This window comes from Onthophagus taurus, chromosome 7, assembly GCF_036711975.1.
Source record: "Onthophagus taurus isolate NC chromosome 7, IU_Otau_3.0, whole genome shotgun sequence".
NCBI lineage: Eukaryota > Metazoa > Arthropoda > Insecta > Coleoptera > Scarabaeidae > Onthophagus > Onthophagus taurus.
In genome coordinates, this window is record NC_091972.1 from 10,189,009 (window position 1) to 10,210,895 (window position 21,887).

The following is a 21,887-nucleotide window of genomic DNA, read 5'->3' on the forward strand; positions in this document are numbered from 1 at the left end:
GTGCCATGATGATAACGTTATTACATAAATGAAAATTAATCAAAATAATTTTTAAATTATATTTTTAACAGCTCCTTTCAAATACCTACGAACTGGTAATAGTTTTATATAATTAAAAATTGCATTTAATGAAAATTCGGTTTTACGATATTAAGATTTAGATCACTCAACCTTTTGGATGTTGAGATTTTCCATAGATTTAAGATAGCATGCTCATCATCGATTCTAACAAACTGGAAAAATCCCCGTTCGCAACAAACGTCATAAAAGCTTATAAGATTACTGAAATGAATGATAAATTTGGATAATGTGCAAATCTGAGAATTATGACATCTATAACCTAATTGTACGTGTCTTTAATAGCGAGAAAATAATGTTTAACGTGTTTAATGGTATCAAATCAGTTAACTTTATGCATATTTTTCTCTGAGTGATTAAAAAATAGCTCTATCAGATGCAAAATATTGAAATTAGTTGATAGGTTAATTAATGTATACAACATACATAAGATGATAGATAATAGATCTTGACGTAAATAAAGCTTGAATACTTTGACGTAAATAACAAAGATGTTTTGATATAGATTCAAAAAGGAAAATTCAAGTTTTAACTGAATAATATCAGCCAAACTCCACTTTTGATTAGAAGATTCCAGTTTTTACTGGAGACTTTTGTTAAAATTTTAAGAAAGTCTGTAACTTTGATTTTTCACCAAAACGAATTTTAACAATAACATAATTACCAATATCAAATTAAATATAAGTTTTTTCTCTATACATTTAAAAACAAATATAAATAAATCTTATTTTTTTGATAGAAATCAGTAACATTGAACATTGCATCAGTAGGTACTCGTGTTTGGCTTTCTAATCGATCGTATATAGATAAAATCAGACAGACGGTCTTTGCGTAAATGGCATTTACGCCAACGAAATTGCTCGAAATCGATAAATTTTTCGTTCGAATCGATCCGGTAATTAGTTTTTGAAGATTCGTTTGTGAAGATCGTTTGTGTGCACCTGGTTTTATTATGGCTCTTTTTGAAGAAAATAAGCGAAGAAAAGAGGATGAGGAATTTTGTAGCGTTTGGTAAGATAAACAATTTTATTTAAACAAATTTTTTTAAAATTTAATGTATAATAAAGCTGAAAAAGTTGCGGAAATTCGGTTTGATTAATAGATCCAATAAACGAAGTCTTTGAACCACTCAACATCGTGAAATCTGATCTTAATGTTTTTCGGTGATAAATTTCGTCGAAAGAGGAAATTTTCCTTCGGATGTAAATAATAGTCCCATTTGTAATTTTCTCATATTACCAACGATGGCATAAAAAAAACGATTTTATTATTAAATGAGAATCTATTTTTTTTCTTTACACTTCATCAAGTCGGATTTAGCTAATATCAGATAAGAACTTTACACATTTTAAGGAGATTAAATCTCATTTGGACATCGATTAGGTTTATACCACACGTAATTTCGCGGCGAGATAATGAAGGTTTGACGCAAATTTTGGACGTCAATCCCTCTCTCTAATCAGTAATTGAGTGAACATCCTCCAAATGACACACTCGCTTGGTCATTTTGCATATTATCTCCTTCCATTTAGTGCATTTATTCCTCTCATACATATCCACACATTAATATTTTATTAGTTATTAATTATTTGTAAATTTTTTTTCGGTATGAACAGTATTCATCACGATCATTCACATCATTCCATTTTGTTAGTGTCGTGTCATTAATTTAACGATTGACGTCAATGTGCGAATATGTGGAAAATTATATTGCTATTATTAATTGTATTCTATCAAAAAAACAATCGTTAATTCAATGGTGTCATTAAATTTATTGAGGTAATTTTTTGTACAAATATTTTCTCAATCATCGGTTTTCGCCATCGTTGGAAAAAAACTCGGTGAAAACTCGACGTTTAAACGAAGCAAATTAAATTATTCTACAACTTCGCGTTCTGTGTAAAAAATGATTAAAATCTCGTACTTTCAATTCGTTTATACAGAAAAGCATTTTGACTAAATTTTAAATCTTAAATTCTTTTCCTTGGAAAAAAATATTTTAAATTAAAAAGAATGATGGGTTATAAATCTTCCAACAACTCATTCAGTTTACGTATCTCACTGAATATATCAGTATTTAAAATTCCGTTAGCTGATGCCAAGACTATAAAAAAATTACGACCGAATCACAATCAACTCAAAAAAAAATTTGATTTTAGTTATTTTTATAGTAAAATATACGAATAGATTGGTAATTTTGGTATTGTTGTAGAAAATCTATAATAATGAATGTGAATAATCATGAATACATCTTGAGAAAAGAAATAATAAAGATTTCTTTGGCGAATGTTCCATCTTCAAATCAAAAGAATTCAATCAGAACCAATTTGTTCTGATATCTCTATATTATAAATCTATTACAAAGCTTTTTGATGATTATGTTAAGATTTTGATTAAAATTTTCCTTTTCTTTGGGTTTACTGCTCCCAAGATGGAAAAAACAGCACTAACATTTTATCCAAATAAGACACACTTTTTGCACACGGACTTCATCCTGTTTATGAGCATCATCGTATTTTTAAAAGCGCCCTCAAGAGCAGTCATTTTTAACGACATCGTTTCTTGTCTCGAACTTCCTGCAGAAACGTTAACTACACGCTAGGGAACATGGATTGCGTTAAATGCATTAGACGAAGATGTTCAAAAATTGCTAAATATTGTAATAATATTGGGTTCCACTTATAATTTTATTAATTAATTAATAAACAATAGTTTTGTTATAAGAAATAATTACAATAAAGAGGAAATAATGACATTCCGTAGAAAAATCCTTGTAAATCGAGAGCCTAGAGGCCCTAGAGAGTTTATTAGTACTTCTTCAAATCGTTCAAATTAATATTATAATTAAAATATAAAGAACAACTCACGTATTGATATCAAAGTTGATATACCGAGGATAGTTAAAGCTGATTGTTGAAAAATTTCATAAAAGTTTGTTATAGTTCTCATTGATTTCGTTATTTGTAAAAATGTTTTAATCAATGATAAATCCGTCCGTATTTCCGTCGTAGATTAAGAAATATTCTTGTATTTAGTTAAAAAGAGAAAAGAGGCCACAAAAAAACGAAACATAACCTTCAAATCCAAAGTATTCAATTTATGAGTGATTACAGCCAAAAAACTTCTTGAAATACCTAAAAACATAAAGCTTATAATGAATTACATCAGATTCAAGTGATTTTGATCAGTTTAAAACCGAAATGTTGAAAATTAAAAATGTGAAGATTTTGAAAGAAACGGAATATAAATTTTGGAATTAAAGAAGAATTAATGTGAAAAATTGTGTCAAAGGGGAATGAAATAATTCAGAGTATTCAGACATTCAAGGATTTCAATAAATATAGTTTATTTAAAAAGTAATTTTTGAAAATTTGGAAGAAAAACGAAATGTCAATAAGAGATGGCGCTCAGAAATACAAATTTTTTACACTTTTTCTTGTGGTATCAAAGAAGGTGATGGACAAAAAAGAGAAGTTTTTGTCGATTTTTGCCGAAAAAAGGGTGAAAAATGAATAACGAGGACGCTAAAATTCGCTTCCTGATCATCATTGAGTAAACATCTATTTCGAAACGCTCGTGAAATCCTACGAAGATAAATTTCTGAAGAAAAAACATAACCAAAGAAATTCACAATTGAGGGAGAAGAAAAGAAGCTAAAATTAATTAAGAAGAATACGATAATCAACCTGGAAAAGAAGACATCGGAATAGTTTTTCCGGAAAGCCACCAAGGGGGTACCAGCACATTCCACCAAGGGGAAAAAAGGAGCAGTTCAAACCAGGGAGGAATCAAGATTTCAATCAATTCCACCAACATCTGTAAAACCAAAGAAGTTAAGTTTTTTTTTTATTTTCGATATACCATTTCTAAAAAAATAACCCACTTACCTCGTGTGTAATCCAGAGCGAATCAAAATCAATTATTTCAGATCACTTTGATTATTTCAATTATCAGAATCAATTTATTTAAGAAGTTTTAGAGCTGAAAGTTATAGATTAACTTAAATGTTTTTTTTTAAACATGAGCAACTGTGTTTCGTTTACATGAGCCCTAGAAAACAAACCCTGAGATCGTTTACTTTCGTTATTTTTTGTTGTAGAGTCTCGTGTTAGATATTTTTTTTTTGTTTCAATAATTTTGTTTGTAAAGTATTTTTTTTCTATTAAAGATTGTTATTTATTTATTGTATTTAATTAAAGTATCTTTATTCATTTTCGAAAGACGAATACACATATTATCACAATATCTACAGAAATAGACAAAAATACACTGTCAGTGAAGTTGTTTTTGTAGCACTACTTCCATGAGATACCTAAAAGTGGAGACAAGACTGACCTCAAATTCAATACAAAATAGCAAAAAAAATTGTACGTATAAAAATCGGTTTTCAAAATGAGACGTCTCAACTTTGGAATTGAATAATGATTTAATAAAATACGTATAATGTTTATACGTATATATTTGATGCACATATATTTTTAGAAATCCTCTGAAAATAACCAACTTTACCTTTTAATTCTAAAAACAAGTTTAGAGAAAAGCTTTGAATGTAGGTAAAATGCATGAATGTAGGTAGTGCAACAAGTTGCATATTATATGAGTCGTAGGGATGTAAGTAGCTTCTTAAGAGATCGACCCAACTTACATTAGTCGACTTCTCTAAATATTAAAAATGCCAAAAGTATTAAAAGATCAAAAACTTATCTAGCTGTAACAAAAACTATTATTAGAATAAATACGTTTATCTTAAAATTTAACAAAACACACAACCCTTACATCAAAAAGTTCATGATAAAAATAAAAATTAAATTGTAAATTTAAACAGATATTCTTAAAAAGACTTATGGTCAATTAAAAATTAACAAAGTACAATATCGTTTTTTGAAACAAACAGTCTAGAATATAGTCCAAGTTAATAGACATTCGTTGAAGCGTCCTGAGTCCTTCAAAGTCCTTAGAAATCCTGTTAAAGTGCTGGTTATTAGAAGGAGTTTCTCAGTCACTCGAAGAACCCTTCAAGTAAACTTAATACGATGATCGAGCAGGAATTAAAGATGCACATCCTTTAAAAATGATTCATTTCCTGATGGATTCATTGTGTATCTAAATTAATTGGAGAGGCCTACACTTGACGTAATTACACAATTACGTCAAGACATTTAAGATCTCCAAACAGGCTGACAAACAAAACAGGACTTATGCAGTGTCTAAACATAATAACATCGACGAACTATCAACCTCAACCATAATAAAAAAAAAATTGCAAAAATCATCCAATCGAACTTTTGTTACAATGTTTTAAATAAGTCGTCAGTTTCTCTGCTGTCGCAAGTAAAATGTTATTGGAATAGCTGGTATGCGTTGGAATCCTTTAAATATTGGCTGGGATATGTTGAGAAAGAAGAACACATACACAACGTCTTGTAACAGTTATTGAAATCCTATAAGTGGCAAAGTTGCTGTGTCAATCATTTAATAAACCATTAAAAACGTGTGGAAAGAGTGATATCCGATTACTTCAAAAGCAATAGACTCATCAAACTATAAACATTGATTGTAGAGCGTACAAAATACATGCAGAAACAACCAAGAGTTAAATATCTTTATCGTGGTGAGCAAAATTGTGGCGTTTCAAACAAAATACTACATTTGGAGTTAGTGGTATTATACAACCTAGGTCTCTAAATACAAATAACAGACTAAACATTTATTTGATTACTAACTCTTTATAACATGGATACTGGAAAAAAGTTGCAAATTGTCAGACCAATGTGATCATACATGTGATCAGAAGAATAATCTTTGAGCTACTTTGCAAACAAAGTATTAAGATAAAGATTGAAGTGATTTGTTTCAATTTGGTTTTAGATTGGAAACAGATTGGTTTCTGTTTCTTCATTATATAAAAAATTAAAACATATTTATTAAAAATGACACAAGAAGTTTAGAAGAATTGAATTACACATTTACCTAGTAACACTAAATTTAACTGATTGGCTGCCAGATATATCACACCTGGATGATAATTGGGATAACCAAATTTCATTACCCCATTTCCCTCTCCTTTTGTTTAATTAAAAACATGATTTTTTTATGAATTTCAAAGTTCAGAAATTTTTCGTCACCCAGAAATGAAAAAATTGAGTTTACTATTTAAGTTTTTTAATAGCATTTTATTTAATTCTTAACAATTATTACAAAACAAAATCCTTCCGTTTTCTCCTCAATAAATCTTAACGCATTTGACATCTTCTTACATGCTAAAAATTACCTATATGCATTTAAGTATGTATACATAGGTATGTAAGTTTAAAGATATTAACACGTTAGTAACATCAGTCTCTAGGGTGTTAACTTTTGTAATCAGACTATTCAACAAATTTAATACCACTTTAACCTTATTTAACATTTGTTCGAACAAAGTACATTTCACTCATTTGGTATATTCATTCAGGAAAATATGGAGAACAGAGGAAAATACTTCAATTTTGTAACATTTAGTTACTATTTAAAGCTAGATGGTAACTTCACTCCGTTAATAAAATATAACGTAACATTACGTAATAAACATTAATAACGATTTTAATTGAACATACGTTACATTTCGATGTCCACTTGTACTCATCACTTTTAATGATGCTGTTAAAATTTGAATGCACTCATGATAACAATATTAATTGCTATTGATTTCATTTAATAGATGGAATTTCTATTTACTTAGTTAAATGAAAATTAAAAATTAAAATCTAACTCAAGAATAAACATGATGTAATTCGAGGTATTTTAATTTGTGAAAAATATTAGTATTTTAATCGAAATTATTTCAATACATGCCAAATAGAATCAAATCAGTTTGTTGCTCTGAGAGTTCAAAAAATAAATAAAATAAAATAAACGGATGACGTCAAGCGGATGCATCGTAGCTAAACTACCTCGACGGACCAGAACGGAGGAATTTCCGTTCCATTGTCCTGGGTGCCGGGCTTTTTCCCTCGCCTCTTGGGACTTTCACCTTTTAGTTGACCTATATCGTCTTTGTTCGATTTCAACCTGAGAGGAATAAAATGTGGACTTTTCCACCACAAAGAAAAGGAATAAAAATAATAACAAACTACCGGTACCAACTTGTTACATCACGACCTTTACAATGAAAAATAACATTTTTTCGCTATGAAAAGAGAACACTTTGTGTAACAAAACAACAATTCTAATAAAATAAATGGTAAATTACCGTTTGTACGTCAAAGAGTGATTATTGATTTTTTTTGTTATTGTTGATTTAAGTATAGATTTGAGTACCACCTGTTAAATTACATAAAGAAATATGTTAATTTGAATAAAACGTAAAACTTTGTATTTTGAGAGTCGATATATTTTAAAAGTCGACATTCAACTTCCCGTTGTATGCGTGATATTTTCGATACGACCAATCCAAAAATAATTCAACAACGTCTTGTGGATAATTGACGCACGAATATTGTCCATTAGCGACAAAAAAATTCGAACACGAAAATATATCCTAGCAATTTGCCAAAGAATTCGTTTGTAATCATTCTTTTTGTGGAACTTTAAAAATAAATCAAAATAACTAAGCAATAAAATAAAACTTTAAACGTTAAATAATTATTTTACAAATCATAAAAGAAACTATTGTTGTTAGTATAATCATTGTTTTTTTTTATGATTTGGGTCAAATTTAGCCTCATCATGTCAAAAATGTTACTTTTTGGTGTTCAACTGAATGGAAATGCAGCGTTTCAATATTGTCTTTGGTATTCTTTTGGTTTATCTACCTTACCATCCTTACTAATCATGATACCCAGATGTTAGCTAGTAGAGAATGATGTAGCTCTTCTTCCTTTGAGATCTATAAGATCATTAAGTTGGTGTATGTTATATAATCTATTATAGTTTTGGTTCTCGTTGATTTCCTTCATGTTTTCTTATGAATAGTTTGATGTTTGAACCACATGTTTCCTATTAATACTTGGTTATTGATATAGAAATATGTTATTCCTGCACAATTGTTGTTCAGTGTCTCTTTTCCTCCGTATTCTCCCATTATTCTATATCCCTGGTATCTATCTTATCCTATTCGAGAGTTCCAATTAGCAATTTGCAGAACACATTTGTTTTCATCATATTGAACTATAAGTAACTTGAGTTGAACCTTACATTTGAAGTGTTATTTTATAAAATGAAATTCAAAATATTTTGTTAATTGTGATAAGAAATTTTTTTTTCTTAAGTTATATAAGCTAGGCTTGCCACAACATTTCTTTTTCTTTTGTATGCAAGGTTATGATAGGTCAGGTCAAAATATGATGTTTTGATTATTCTAAATGCTAGTTATCTTCAATTATCGTCTTTTAGCTTTAATTTAATTTAAATCCAAAATCATCTGGTCGATTAATAACATAAATCGATAATAAACTAGAAAATTCTTATAAATACAAAACGTATTGTTGAAATTGGAACTTTTAATGTATTCAATTACGACACGATGAAATAAATGAAACGTAGTATAAATAGGAAAAACGTGTTATAATGAACACGTGTGTTGATTTGAATGGATATTTAAACAATTTTTTTTGTTAAATCAACGTTGATTAAATGTAATTGATAAATTTAAGCAATTTTATGTTATTATGTATCGAACACATTTTATTCTCACTCAAAAAAGAAAAAAAAAAGATTTTAAATTTAATGTCTGAAATAATCATCCAAATTTAACGATTAGTTAATTCTAATTCATTTCTCATTTCATAAATCGTTTACATTTCCGATTAATCAATATTATTTTTAAGTTATTTACAAGATAACTGTTTGATATTTTTATTAAAAACGTTATTTATTAGGATTTCGAACGCATATGCGGATTTAGAAAATCTGTTTATTTTTTTGTATTCGCAAATATATTATCGTTTTTGATTTATATGAATAATTAGCGGTTATAAACACATCAAAGTGAAAACAACAATTTTAATTTAACAACTTGGAATACCAACGAAATGAGCAATCGTAAATTATAAATAAATTTTTTAATTGTAGTTATTAAAAGACGAAACGATGGATTATTTTTCTTGTATATGTAACTGTTAATCAATTTAATCTTCCAATTACAACAAATATATTATTTATTCACATCCAAATAAACCCTAATCGATACCGTTTATGAATTACTAAAATGGATGTGCTGTTATTAGTCAACGAGATATTAATAATTTAACTAATCCTATTAAATTAAACAAACCATTAAACACAAACGGGATTATATTATTTACAGTTTACTATTTATTCACGTCCACAAATTGTTTTGCTTATTTAGTTAAACTGTAAGCAAATAGGATTACGTGATTAGAGATATTTATATATTTAAACAAACATACAAACAATTATTGTTGAAATGGAAATCGTATATTTAATTAGAAATTGATAATTATAATTAACAGAAAAAGTTATCTCGATAATTTCCAATTTAAATTTAACATTGAGATTTATTTCCTTTCTTCGAAATTATTATTTAAAAATTCCCCAAATAAATAAATTAAAAACGCGTAATTATTTAGCACGTCGTTTATAATTTAGTTATAATATCTTAATTGCAAAATGTTTTTTTTTTACAAAATCCTGTTAAATCATTTACAATATTAATATCTAAAAGCGAAACTAAAACATAAACTACTAATAGTAATTAAAATCGTTAGACTTTTGATTCAAATTTGTTTAAATAATAATTAATTGTTAATTGTAGTGCGAAGTTGAGAAGGTTATGATTTATTTCGATATCGGAGTACGCCAAATTAAAGTAGTTGAAGAAAATTAATTGTAATTTACGGTTATTATCAATAGATTTTTATTGGACAAGTTAATTTCTTAAAAAATTAACTGGAGTACATTTTTCTTGCATTTTACGTGGCACTGATAAACTAATTTATCTTATTTTAAGTACTTAAGGAATTTTTTTAGATAAAATATGATGAAAAAAAAGATTATAATATTTTTTTGAAATCGTTATAAATATATTAACGATACCAAAAATAGTCGTATTATCCTCTGTGTAATGTAATGCTAATGAGTAATGATAGTTTTCTATCCATTATACAGGATGGTCCATTACTAATGGGACACAGATACAAATTGATCTAGTTAGTTCAAAACAGGTAATAAAAGAAATAAAAAGGATCAACATCAGAAAAGGTCCGGGATATGATCTAATATTTGGAAAAACTCTAAAACAATTGCCAAGAAAAGAAATCGTACAATTAACTTGATTAACACGACGTTCCGGTTAAAATATGTCAAAAATCAGAAAAACCTCCAAACGAGATCAGCTGCGAAAGATCAATCTTAATACTCCAGAGCATATCTAAACCTTTTGAAAGAGTATTTCTGAAAAGTTTCACCCTAATACTAGAAACAAAAAAAGTGCACCATCAATTTCGCTTTAGAAACAAGCATGTGGTAATAAATCAACACAACTTTATTTATATCAAGTTTGCCTTTAGCAACCTCCTTGTTACAATCCCAATACGATATATAAAATCTGTTGTTGCAGTTTCGTCTAGTTTTCTTCTCTTCGCTTGTAGTTCATCATCACATTCATTACTAACAGAACTGTCGCTGTTATTACTTTCGATTATTAATTAAAGTATCCTCTTCTTTCAGTTCTTGAGAAATACATTTTTGAAATGATCGACAATTTTCTCAATTTTCGCCGATTAAGACTTAAAAATTCGTATAAATTCCAGTTCTTGGAATATGAGTATGAAATTTTCCCAAAGTGTTAATAAAAGTGTCCTCTTTCCAATGAACTAACCCGTTTTGAAAAATAACTTTTAGTTTTTGAGAAAACAATATTTGAAGTTTTGATAAAATTTTCGATGTTGCAATTTTCATCGATAACTTTAAAAATTCGCTATAAAATTAATTTCTTAAAGGATCTTTGTGGAAATATCACCAATTATTAATTAAAGTATCCTCTTTTTAATGCAAAAAGCCGTTTTGAAAAATCACTTTTAGTTCTTGAGAAATAAATTTTTGAACTAATCGACAATTTTTTAGAATTTTCCAATTTTCGCCGATTAAGTTTTAAAAATTCGTATAAAATGCAGTTCTTGGAATATGAGTATGAAAATATCCCAAAGTGTTAATAAAAGTGTCCTCTTTCCAATGAACTAACCCGTTTTGAAAAATCACTTATAGTTTTTGAGAAAACAATATTTGAAGTTTTAATAAAATTTTCGATGTTGCAATTTTCATCGATAACTTTAAAAATTCGCTATAAAATTAATTTGTTGAAGGATCCTTGTGGAAATATCACCAATTATTAATTAAAGTATCCTCTTTTTAATGCCAAAAGCCGTTTTGAAAAATCACTTTTACTTCTTGAGAAATACATTTTTGAAATAATCGACAATTTTTTCGAATTTTTCAATTTTCGCCGATTAAGTTTTAAAAATTCGTATAAAATCCAGTTCTTGGAATATAAGTATGAAAATTTCCCAAAGTGTTAATAAAAGTGTCCTCTTTCCAATGAACTAACCCGTTTTGAAAAATAACTGTTAGTTTTTGAGAAAACAATATTTGAAGTTTTGATAAAATTTTCGATGTTGCAGTTTTCATCGATAACTTTAAAAATTTGCTATAAAATTAATTTGTTGAAGGATCTTTGTGGAAATATCAGCAATTATTAATTAAACTATCCTCTTTTTAATGCCACTAGCCGTTTTGAAAAATCACTTTTAGTTCTTGAGAAATACATTTTTGAAATAATCGACAATTATTTCGAATTTTTGCAATTTTCGCCGATAAAGTTTTAAAAATTTTTATAAAATCCAGTTCTTGGAATATGAGTATGAAAATTTCCCAAAGTGTTAATAAAAGTGCCCTCTTTCCAATGAACTAACCCGTTTTGAAAAATAACTTTTAGTTTTTGAGAAAACAATATTTGAAGTTTTGATAAAATTTTCAAAATTCGCTATAAAATTCATTCCTTGAAGGATCCTTGTGGAAATACCGCCAATAATTCATTAAAGTATCCTCTTTTCAGAGTTGCTTCGTTAGTTAAATCAGCATCAAAAAAGTTCATTTTGTATCTTCGATCCAAATAAGTTGACATATCTTATCAGCTTTCTTATTAATTTCATTTTTATTCAAATGTCGCAATAATGGGGCAATATAGGGTATCACTTCAGAAATGTACCAGAAATTATAATCATAATGGCCGGATAGATATGCTGGATAACCGGATATCCGGCTGAAGGAATGCCGAATATCCGGTATCCGACTTTTCGCAAAATCACTATCCGTTCCATCACTATTGATAAGGTATTAGAAAAGAAAATCTTTGCCTCAGTTTTCTTAATGTACAAAAAGCATTTCATAAAGTCTAGCACCAAGGGATTATATTGAAAATATATATTTGTTTAAAAGTTAAACTTGAAAATGAATATTGCAAAATTCAAATCCAGCCCAATTATCTGATATAGTAATTGCTACCTTTGCAGATGATACTGGAAAGAATGAAGAAGACAAAACTAGAACAAAAATTGCCCTATTTTAGTATAGGACGTACTGGTTTTTTTAATTTTAAACCCCGTAACAAAACTTTCAACAAATGTCTGCCTCTTTGTCTGAATGGATTTAGTTACCTACCCAGACTTTCTTTTTTTTATGACCATCATTAAGCAAAGGCTTGTTTAGGTAGTAAATTGGTTGTCCTTCTCATCGATGGTTTCTCCCTACAATTTCTCCGAACAATTCAAATTTTTTTAGAAAACAAACGAGATAATTTTGGCAACTCTAGACAACTCTCTGAAGTTCCCTGAGAATTTCAACGGAATTCTATTTTTATAAAAAAGCTCTGAACAATTATGTATAATTGTAATAGTAACATCATAATAGTAACTACAACTCGGAAATGATCTGTTGAAGGTCAATTTTTGCACAGCAGTATTAAATGAAATAGGCCATAACTCTGATTTTTTCCATGATGTGTTGTACACCGATTTGAACCAACGATTTGAATCAAAAATGGAAATTCCACAATGATCAACAACCACCATTCCAGTGAGAATTCCAATTCTGTTGGTTTTAACTTTAGTAGTAGGTGTGTTAACGAAAATTGTAACAATTTTGAGTTTTCTTTTTAGTTTGTTAACAAATTTATTTTATTTTTTTTAATTTAAATTTGTTTCAATTTTGATTGACTAAAATGTCAGCTTTTGGCATATTCTTCATTTTTGTATTACTTTTCATTGTGGAACACACACCAGGGCTGGGGAGTGGATATAGACTCACCCTGTATAAAAGTTATATCTATGCAGATCTTAATCTCAGAAAAGACATTCAGAAATACCTTGGCAATGCCCAATCAAAAAGTTTTCATAAGATATTACAGTTTAACGTCATATTCATTAGTGTCACTTTCTGTAATATTTCGTGGAATAAAAATTTCCAGATATTTTGTGATAATGTAAAGATTCGTTGCACCATTATTTTATTTGTAAAAGAATCTAGTAATAATTGTTACTACTAATAGTAAGTGAATCACTAATTATTCATTGAATCCAAAATGATTCATACTATTCTATAACAGTGCTTGAACTATTGCATATAATTCTCCAGTAGCATAGCACATTAAAGAACTTGTTAGTTGGAAGTGTTTAATGTGATATCATAATCTCATCTTTATTTATATTCATAAATACAAATTTTTAGATATCAATATAATTAAAATTGAAACTGCGTAGAAAGCAAAAATAACGTAATTACGTGATAACAATGTTAATACGTTTTATATTAAACACCATTATTGGGTAGCAATTTTTACAAATAGTTTTTTTTTAAATGTTTTTCAAAAAAAACTTTATATGTTCGAGATACGAAACTCCAAGTTGAGTTTGTCGTGTAGAGTGGGGAGAATCGTATCCGCTATCAACGTCAAACATCGTCGAGCACCGTTGGGAATATTTTATCGCATGTCCGTCTTACCGTGGCTCAGTGTTAATCTATAACAACCGCACGCACGGTTATATAGAAGGCAGTGTGGTACGGTCATAGTCGCACTACAATCGTAAATTCTCACATTTTCAACTCCGATTTAAAGGGAAATAAAAAAATCATTTTTTAAATCATATTTGCGGTTGTTTTCGTTTCCAAAATTACATTATTTTAACACTATCAAGATGAGATCAGAAAAGAATAACGTGGATTCTTCTTGCAGAGTTCCTGGATTAAGGTAAGAATTAAATAAAAAATCTTTTTTTAGTTATCTAGAAAATAGAACACGTGCTTTTCCACCTATATAATTTGCTTTCCTTCTTCAGTCAAATATTTAATGTATCGATTTTAACGATTTAAACGAATCTAAAACAACACGTGTTTTAAATCGAAATCTAAAACAAAAATTACAATTTCCAGACATAAACAGTCTCAATTATTATCTCGTTCGTATTATGAACAATTAATCGAAATAATCTATATCTTAAGACTGTAAAAATATTTAAAAAATATGTTAGAACAAAAAGGTACTCTATTATATTTATTGTTTTATCATGTTGTTTATCAAATATAATATTTTTAGTTGCGAAACCAAAACATTAAAACTATAAATAACCTGAATTTGAATCAAATTGTAATTAAATACTAAATGTTCGAAAAGGTTCCAATGTTAATTATACCATAAATGAAAGCTGCGTGGTAAAAATGAACGACTAAAATTGGATTGTTTACAAAACGTTATGACACTATTTCGTTCGTCGAAATGAAATGGGTTAATGTGTTTGCTGTCGGAAAATGAGATCGGCGGCGACGATCTGTGAATATACAATTAATGTACTAATAACAGGGAGAATCACAACACGTTGACCTATCCATTTTGGGATGATCATTGGTGATAATTGCTAGACGTTGTATTTCCTGGAATTTTCCGTCAATTACGTTTTTGTTTTATTACCGAGTAAAATTTACATAGTATTGATTATTTATTAGAGGATTTCCCATCTAAAACGATTAATTCATTTACTTTGTTGTTTATGTCCTCAATGATTTCTTATCGTACTTTTAATTGCTGTAAAGAAAGGTCGAGCACGTTTTAGAAAAATATATATATTTCTTTTTTCAATGCAAAAAGCGTTTCGAGGTTAATTCTAACGAAGACATTGGCAGATGGTTAATTTGTATGCCTAAGATGGTAAATTAATGATCTTGAGCTAGTTAAGTTAAAATAGTTGATCCATTAATAGAAATTAATTTAAAAAAAAAACGTTTTATTGAATTTTTATTAATTATCTAAATATTATAAAATAAATTATTCAATATAGTTGGATTGATTTCATGGAGAAAGGAAGAAGAAAAATTTGGACGTAAAAAAACCCTATTTAATGTGAGCTGATTATCTTTCTTTAAACATTTCTATTCTGACAGGAGAAGGTTGAAGTAATTATGGTGGTTTGATATTGATTCATATATCATAATCAAGTTATATATTGGTAGTTTTTTCAGCTGAACATTCAAGGTCCATGCGATTGTATTCTATTTTTATCAATTTTGTCAATAAAGTTTGTTCTCATTGTTTTCTAAGTTGGAAATTGTGAGTGATTTTGTGGTTAGACTAATTTAGACACTTTTCATTTTTGATGTATTAGCGATTTTGATGAAACTGCCATTTTTGGAAGTTTTCAGCTTTCTAAGTAGACAATTATCAGCTATGGTTCCAATTGGTTTTCGCTAATAGCTTTTTTTAGATTAATTTAGATAATTGTTTACCTAAACCGCTTCTTCCCATGATTTAGATCTTAAACCTGCCAATTTTGAAAAATTTTGAATTTTTATTTACCTTTCTAAGTTGGCAACTAGTTCTAATAACTCCGAATGATTTTCGCTAATAGTTTTTTAGATTAATTTGAACATTTTTTATCAACACTGTTTTTTCATATAACTTTTTATTTTAAATTTATTAGCAACTTTGTTAAACTCGCTAATTTTACAATTTTCGCATTTGTAGCTTTCCAATTTCGCAAATATTAGCGATGGCTCAAATTGACTTTTGCTAATAGCTTTTTAGATTAATTTAGAACATTTTTTATCTGAAGTGTTTCATTCCATAACTTTTCTTTTTAAATGTATAAGCGATTTTGTTGTTTAAACTGCCATTTTATGGAAATTTTCGATTTTTTTGCAATCAGCAATAGCTCCAAATAGCCTTTATAAATAGATTCTTAGATTAATTTAGAACCTGTTTGGCCCAAACAGTATCTTCTTATAACTTTTCATTTTAAATTTATTCGTGTTTTTATCGTTAAACTGCCAATTTTGGAAATTTTTGAATTTTATGCATTCTAAATTGGTATTCATCAGTGATGGCGCCAATAGACTTTCGTTAATATCTTTTGAGGCTACTTTAGAACACTTTTTATCTAAACAGTTTCTCCCTATAACTTTCCTATTTAAATTTATAGGCGATTTTGTTCCTAAAACCATCTATTTTGAAAAGTTTAGATTTTTTGGCTATCTCAATTTGTAATTATAAGTGATGGCTTCATATAGCTTTCACTAACAGATTTTAGATTAATTTATGTCTAAATCGTTTCTTCGCATAACTTCGTATAATCAAAAAGAACAACAAGTTTTGAGCAAAAACTGCAAATTTGAAGAATTCCCTATTGGATTATTTTTGGATGTTGGGAAATGACTTAAGTCTTTAATTAAAGCTAAAATATTATAGTTTATGACAGCCCATCTAAATATTTGGAAAAATATAGAAAAACAATTAAAGAACTAAAACTGTTAAGATGTGTTGATATAAATTACAAGATTTATTTAAAATTTAAAATTCTAATGAAGATACATTGAAGATAAATATTATCAAGATAGTAATTATATTTTTTCTTTTCGACGTGACGTGAATAACAAATATCTAAGATTGTAAACGGCGCCTTCAAGGATTTACCACCCACTACGACTCTTAAGACTCTTAACGAGTCAAGTCATGCACTTAAATTATGATCTTCCTTCTTCCTACTTTCAAGCCATTAAAAATTAACGTTCTTTTCTCTTTGGTCATTGATTCATAAAGTCAAATCGAACTAATGTCTTAATATCTATTCAAAAAATTTTAAATTTAAGTTCAATTTAATTTAACTCTATTTTAATCTTTAGATGACGTCTTTACATGCGAAACCCAACCAGAAATAGAAACGTCACTTTATTTTCGTGTTTCATTCTCCTTTTAAGAAGGAAATCGATGCGGGGGCGTTTCTGACGTCATTCAAGTTACGGGGAAATCCCTGGAATAAAAAATATTGAGAAAAAGGGGTTCATGGGGTGCGAATTTATATTCATTTTCTTGTAAGTGCTTTTCTGCGCGCGTTTTCTCTCTTTACATATCGTCTGTTCTCTTTTCGTTATGTTTAGAAAGCACTAAAACTATATTTAGTAGCGGGACAACCATAAATAGTTAAGTCCAGGGATAGGAATCGATCCACGTTGGTCGACGACGCCGGTTTGAACTTGTAACGTTCACAGCTGGCGCCCCCACGATTCTCTTCACGTTTCAGGGTCGATGTGCTTTCTACAAGTCGATCAGAAGAGGACTTATGAAAAGTTTACTTGAGAAATAAGAAGTTTGTTGAGTTGTTAAGAAGTTTTAAGATGATTATAAATTAAAAAAAATGTTTATTATTAATTTCATAACATATTCAAGTAGAGTAAAATCTCGATTTAACGGACTAATACGGGGAAAGGAGTGTCCGTTATAGTCAAAAGTCCGTTTATAAAAAAAATTCGGCAGGATCCACATTTCGAAGGGTTCGATTTTGTTGACGATTGATATTTTTAGCCATGTCTCAACCCTATATAGGAGAATGGACCAGAGGTAGCACATTATCATCCTATATCTGAGGCCAAAATTCAGGTTCGTCCGTAAGAAATTTTCAAAGTCTTAGAAAGGTTCTTATCTCTCTTATCTCTTGATCCATCAATTGATCATGCAAGCCAAGTATCTAAAAGCACACCGGATATTGTTAAGAGATTTACTTTAATTCCAAAGGGACTAATTCGAGGTTGACTCGGAGAATGCTCTTTCTACGTAGCTGTAGAAAAGCATCGGGGATTAGATACACCTTGGCGAACGCCCTTTTTGATTTTAAAATCCACAGTTGTTCCAGCTTTATTTACTTGGACTTCCGCTTTTTGGTACCATTATAGATTATCAATTAGTCTTATATCATTTGCATCCAGTCTCAGATCTTTAAGGCATGTTATCAGAAGATTGTTTTTAACGTTGCGTTCTCATAGTCGATGAAGAACATAAAAACGTCCTTTCTTTGATCTTGGCAATTTTGCACCAGTGTCTGGAGAATAAACATGGCTTCTCTGGTTCCAAATCCGCTTTTAAATCCTGGCTCCACTTGCTTCTTCACATTTTAGATAAAGCCTTGTATGTAGAAAAATATACAACAATCTAACGCTGAATAACAATTAAAACTAGAACTAACACTAGACCTAGAACTAGAAACATTCGGATTTAGCCGCACGTATCTCAAGACGGCTAAACCCAATTGATTCTAGTTCTGGGTCTTGTGTTAGTTCTAGTGATTGTGTTAGTTCTAGTTTTAGTTGTTATTCAGTACTAGAAAGTAGAAAGAAACTAGAAAGTATCGATATATTGTAGGTCTAGTTTTAGTTCAATGAAAAATATACTACAATCTAACGGTGAATAACCATCAAAACTAACACTAGCATTAGAACTAACTTTTAACACGTTTTTGATTTATACATTATATAGACAACCCGGGGAATATAAATATTATATAAATATTTCTGATGGTGTTTAATTCGTTTTGGTTGAGCGTCAACGACGTTTTTAATTTAGATCGAAAACCTACGTCAATTTCGAAGACTTACGCACGAAGAATCTCGGCCAACAAAAACAATACAATTATTTAATGCCGTGCGGTAAATCTCCCGGTAAATTTATTTATTTTTGCTTCCTTTTTCTTAAATTCATGATCAACAAGTTATGTTATAGTTAATATAAATTAGAGCAAATCTTTTAAACCTACTTATCGATGGAATAATTAGAAAAAATCTATAAAATCAACACCCACATATAACTCTTATAAAAAGTTTGTTTTATTCAGCGTTCTATTGACGTACTTTGGTTATTTTTACTTTTTCTCCAATTAAAATAGTTGAAAGGTTCGATTTCCCTTGGCGACTTGTTTCCTTAAAAGGAATTTTATAAATTGGGTTATATTTTTCGTTTCAACGTTATATATAATTCTCTGTGAGATTTTTATATAAATTCTAAGAAAATCGTTGAAATATGGACTCCAATTTTCTTCGAAAATAACTTTGCCGCCAGACATTGGACTACTCTCTGATTTTATAGCTTATCTGGTCAATTTTATAAACAGCCGGTTCGTCTAAACTCCAAACGCTTCTTTTGTAAATAAACCGTGATGGCCCTCAAAATTTACGAGCTACTCATTTTACCGGAAGAGACTCAATTTTGAACGTATCATAAAGAAATTGAAAAAAATTCCAAATTAAAAATGCGACTAAAAACATCTACACAAGTTACTTAATTTTTTTTTTTCATTTATTTCTGTAGTTTATTTTTTCTGTACGTGCAAACAGATTGGAATGCAAAAACAAGAACACATGGCAACAAACGTTATTGACCCAAATCGGATTTGGGCGGTTTATTTAAAAAAAGAACGCACTCTTGCGCTGTGTCGATTGGTTTATTTGCATTCTTGCATCTTCTTCGTAAATTTAAGCATTTGGATTGGAATGCCACAAGGTTATGTATATATTGCTAAAGCGAGAAACCGACTAAATTCTACACTTTTCCTCTTTTTTTTGTATACATTTGTTTGAAATCAACCTCAGCAAATGTTTTTAGTAAAACGTATTTCCCGGCCCGGAAATGTTTTCATAACAATCCATGTGTACGCGAAAATATGCTTTGAATTGAACTTTTTGTTTTCATTCACACTTTGCTATGTATCTGAAACGAAAAATCTATTATTAACAACAAAGTTTTTAACGCGCTTAAAATTCATTCAGAATCAAAATTTTGAATTAACGATATATTTATTTATTTGTTCCAGTATTGTAATTGATGATTTCGATTCAGCAAAAGAATCATCAAACAACGTTAATAATAGTAAAGATGGTCAAATGGCTGAGATTTCTCTTTACCAACCGCAGCAAAGGCCCTACAGCAGGCAATCGTCAGATGCTTCAATAAAAAAAATACTGGTGAGTAAACTCAGGGTTGGTAAATGGGTCCTTTGAAGTATATACTTAAGACGACCCCTTGTCGTTTTAACAAGTATCCTCTCATAATACATCTCCCTCGTTTCCTTTGATATTTACCTTTGGAAAACCTTTTTAATATTTAAGAAAACGAAATGACTAATCTTGTTTATTAAAACATTTTAGGAAGAAGCTGAACACAGGAAAAATGAATTTTGGAAATTGATTGACGAACACAGGGAAGTCGTGGAAAATTTGAAAAAGATAGAGCAAGAACACCATACAAATGTATATAAATTGACGCCAACACCGATTACGTCGTAATAGATAAATATTAAAAAAATTATAAATAAGAATACTCAAGATAAAAACAAAATTAATACACAAAAAACGAGGTCAACATACTTCAGTTAGTCATTGTGTGATTGTGCCTTCACCGGAAAAAATGATTATTATTATTACTTGAAGATCATATAAACTTGCATTTGTGATATATTTATTATGACTACGACGATTTTATTTCATTTTGAAACAGAAAAATAAAATCATAATTGCCTAATTAGATATAGATTTCTTAGTTTATAACACTATGTTTATATTTTTTCGTATCTTCGTTATTTTTGTTTTGTGTATAATGTTAATAATTACTTAGCGAACGTGTAAATTGTTTATATTAAAAAAATTCACAGTATTTTGCAATTTAAAAATTTAAAATTGTTTTTTGTTTAATTTTTTGATTGGCTCATATTTTTTTGGTGGTCATTGTAAGACTGGTAATACGTTCTAAATAGATTGCATAAGTATTTTTTAGGAAAAATGAAAATAAATATATCTATATATTAAATAAAGAAAGCGTTGAGTGTTTAATATAATACCTGAATTGAAAAGAAGTATGGTCGAAGTGAGTACACGTGTTCTTAACAAGTGTTACGAATATCATAACAAGTTTTGTACACCAACATCAATTGTATTTTTCAATTCACGATGAATACGGCAAAAACAAATCATCCAGAGAAAATATATTTAAGGAAAATTGTTTTTAAACGTGCTTTGATTGTCAAAAAAATCCTAAGATTCCACTTATCTTTCTATACAATAAAATAATTCATTAAGAAATTGTAAATTCAAATTGTTCATTAAGTTTGGCTCCTTAATTTAAAGATCGATAACCTATAATTTCTGAACATTACTACCAACATTGGCGAATTTCAAAATTTGTGGCCCATTCATCAAAGTTAAATGAAGGAAATAAAGGGATTCTCTCTCCTATTCTATAAGTTAATTCAGAGTTTAGTTTAAAATATCTTCTCTGTACTTAGCAACTTCGAGTGTTCCATTAAAATCGGCGTAATTTGTTAACCAAAGTTTTTAAGGAAAAGGTGGAAAACTCGTTACTTCGTTTCTAATTAAAGTAATAATCGTATATCAGTCTTCTTATGACTAATTGGAGGTTTTGCCCAATTTTGGAAATGGATTTTATTTATAATAGCGTTCGTAACTTATTCTTTTCAACATTCTCACGCTGACACCAACGGCAATTT

General features: G+C 28.9%; 1 protein-coding gene across 2 annotated transcripts; it reads left to right on the plus strand.

Annotated features, from left to right (window-relative positions):
- Positions 1 to 995: 995 nt before the first annotated feature.
- On the plus strand, positions 996 to 21,199 carry LOC111423917 (uncharacterized). 2 transcript variants are annotated; one of them, XM_071197740.1, is made up of 3 exons: positions 996 to 1,089; positions 20,199 to 20,349; positions 20,533 to 21,199. In XM_071197740.1, the coding sequence occupies exons 1-3, from the start codon at positions 1,031 to 1,033 to the stop codon at positions 20,668 to 20,670; spliced, it is 348 nt and encodes a 115-aa protein (XP_071053841.1). In that variant the 5' UTR covers positions 996 to 1,030; the 3' UTR covers positions 20,671 to 21,199. The 2 variants fall into 2 exon arrangements, with proteins under 2 accessions (XP_071053841.1, XP_022913070.1); XM_023057302.2 differs by lacking the exon at positions 996 to 1,089 and adding an exon at positions 14,042 to 14,320.
- The last annotated feature ends 688 nt before the right edge of the window (positions 21,200 to 21,887 follow it).

Bases quoted from the DNA above. Each gene is read 5' to 3' on its own strand.
- LOC111423917 (XM_071197740.1), top strand. From the start codon at position 1,031: ATGGCTCTTTTTGAAGAAAATAAGCGAAGAAAAGAGGATGAGGAATTT. The intron at 1,090-20,198 runs GTAAGATAAACA...TATTTGTTCCAG, and splicing joins GAGGAATTTTGTAGCGTTTG to TATTGTAATTGATGATTTCG. The intron at 20,350-20,532 runs GTGAGTAAACTC...AAAACATTTTAG, and splicing joins CTTCAATAAAAAAAATACTG to GAAGAAGCTGAACACAGGAA.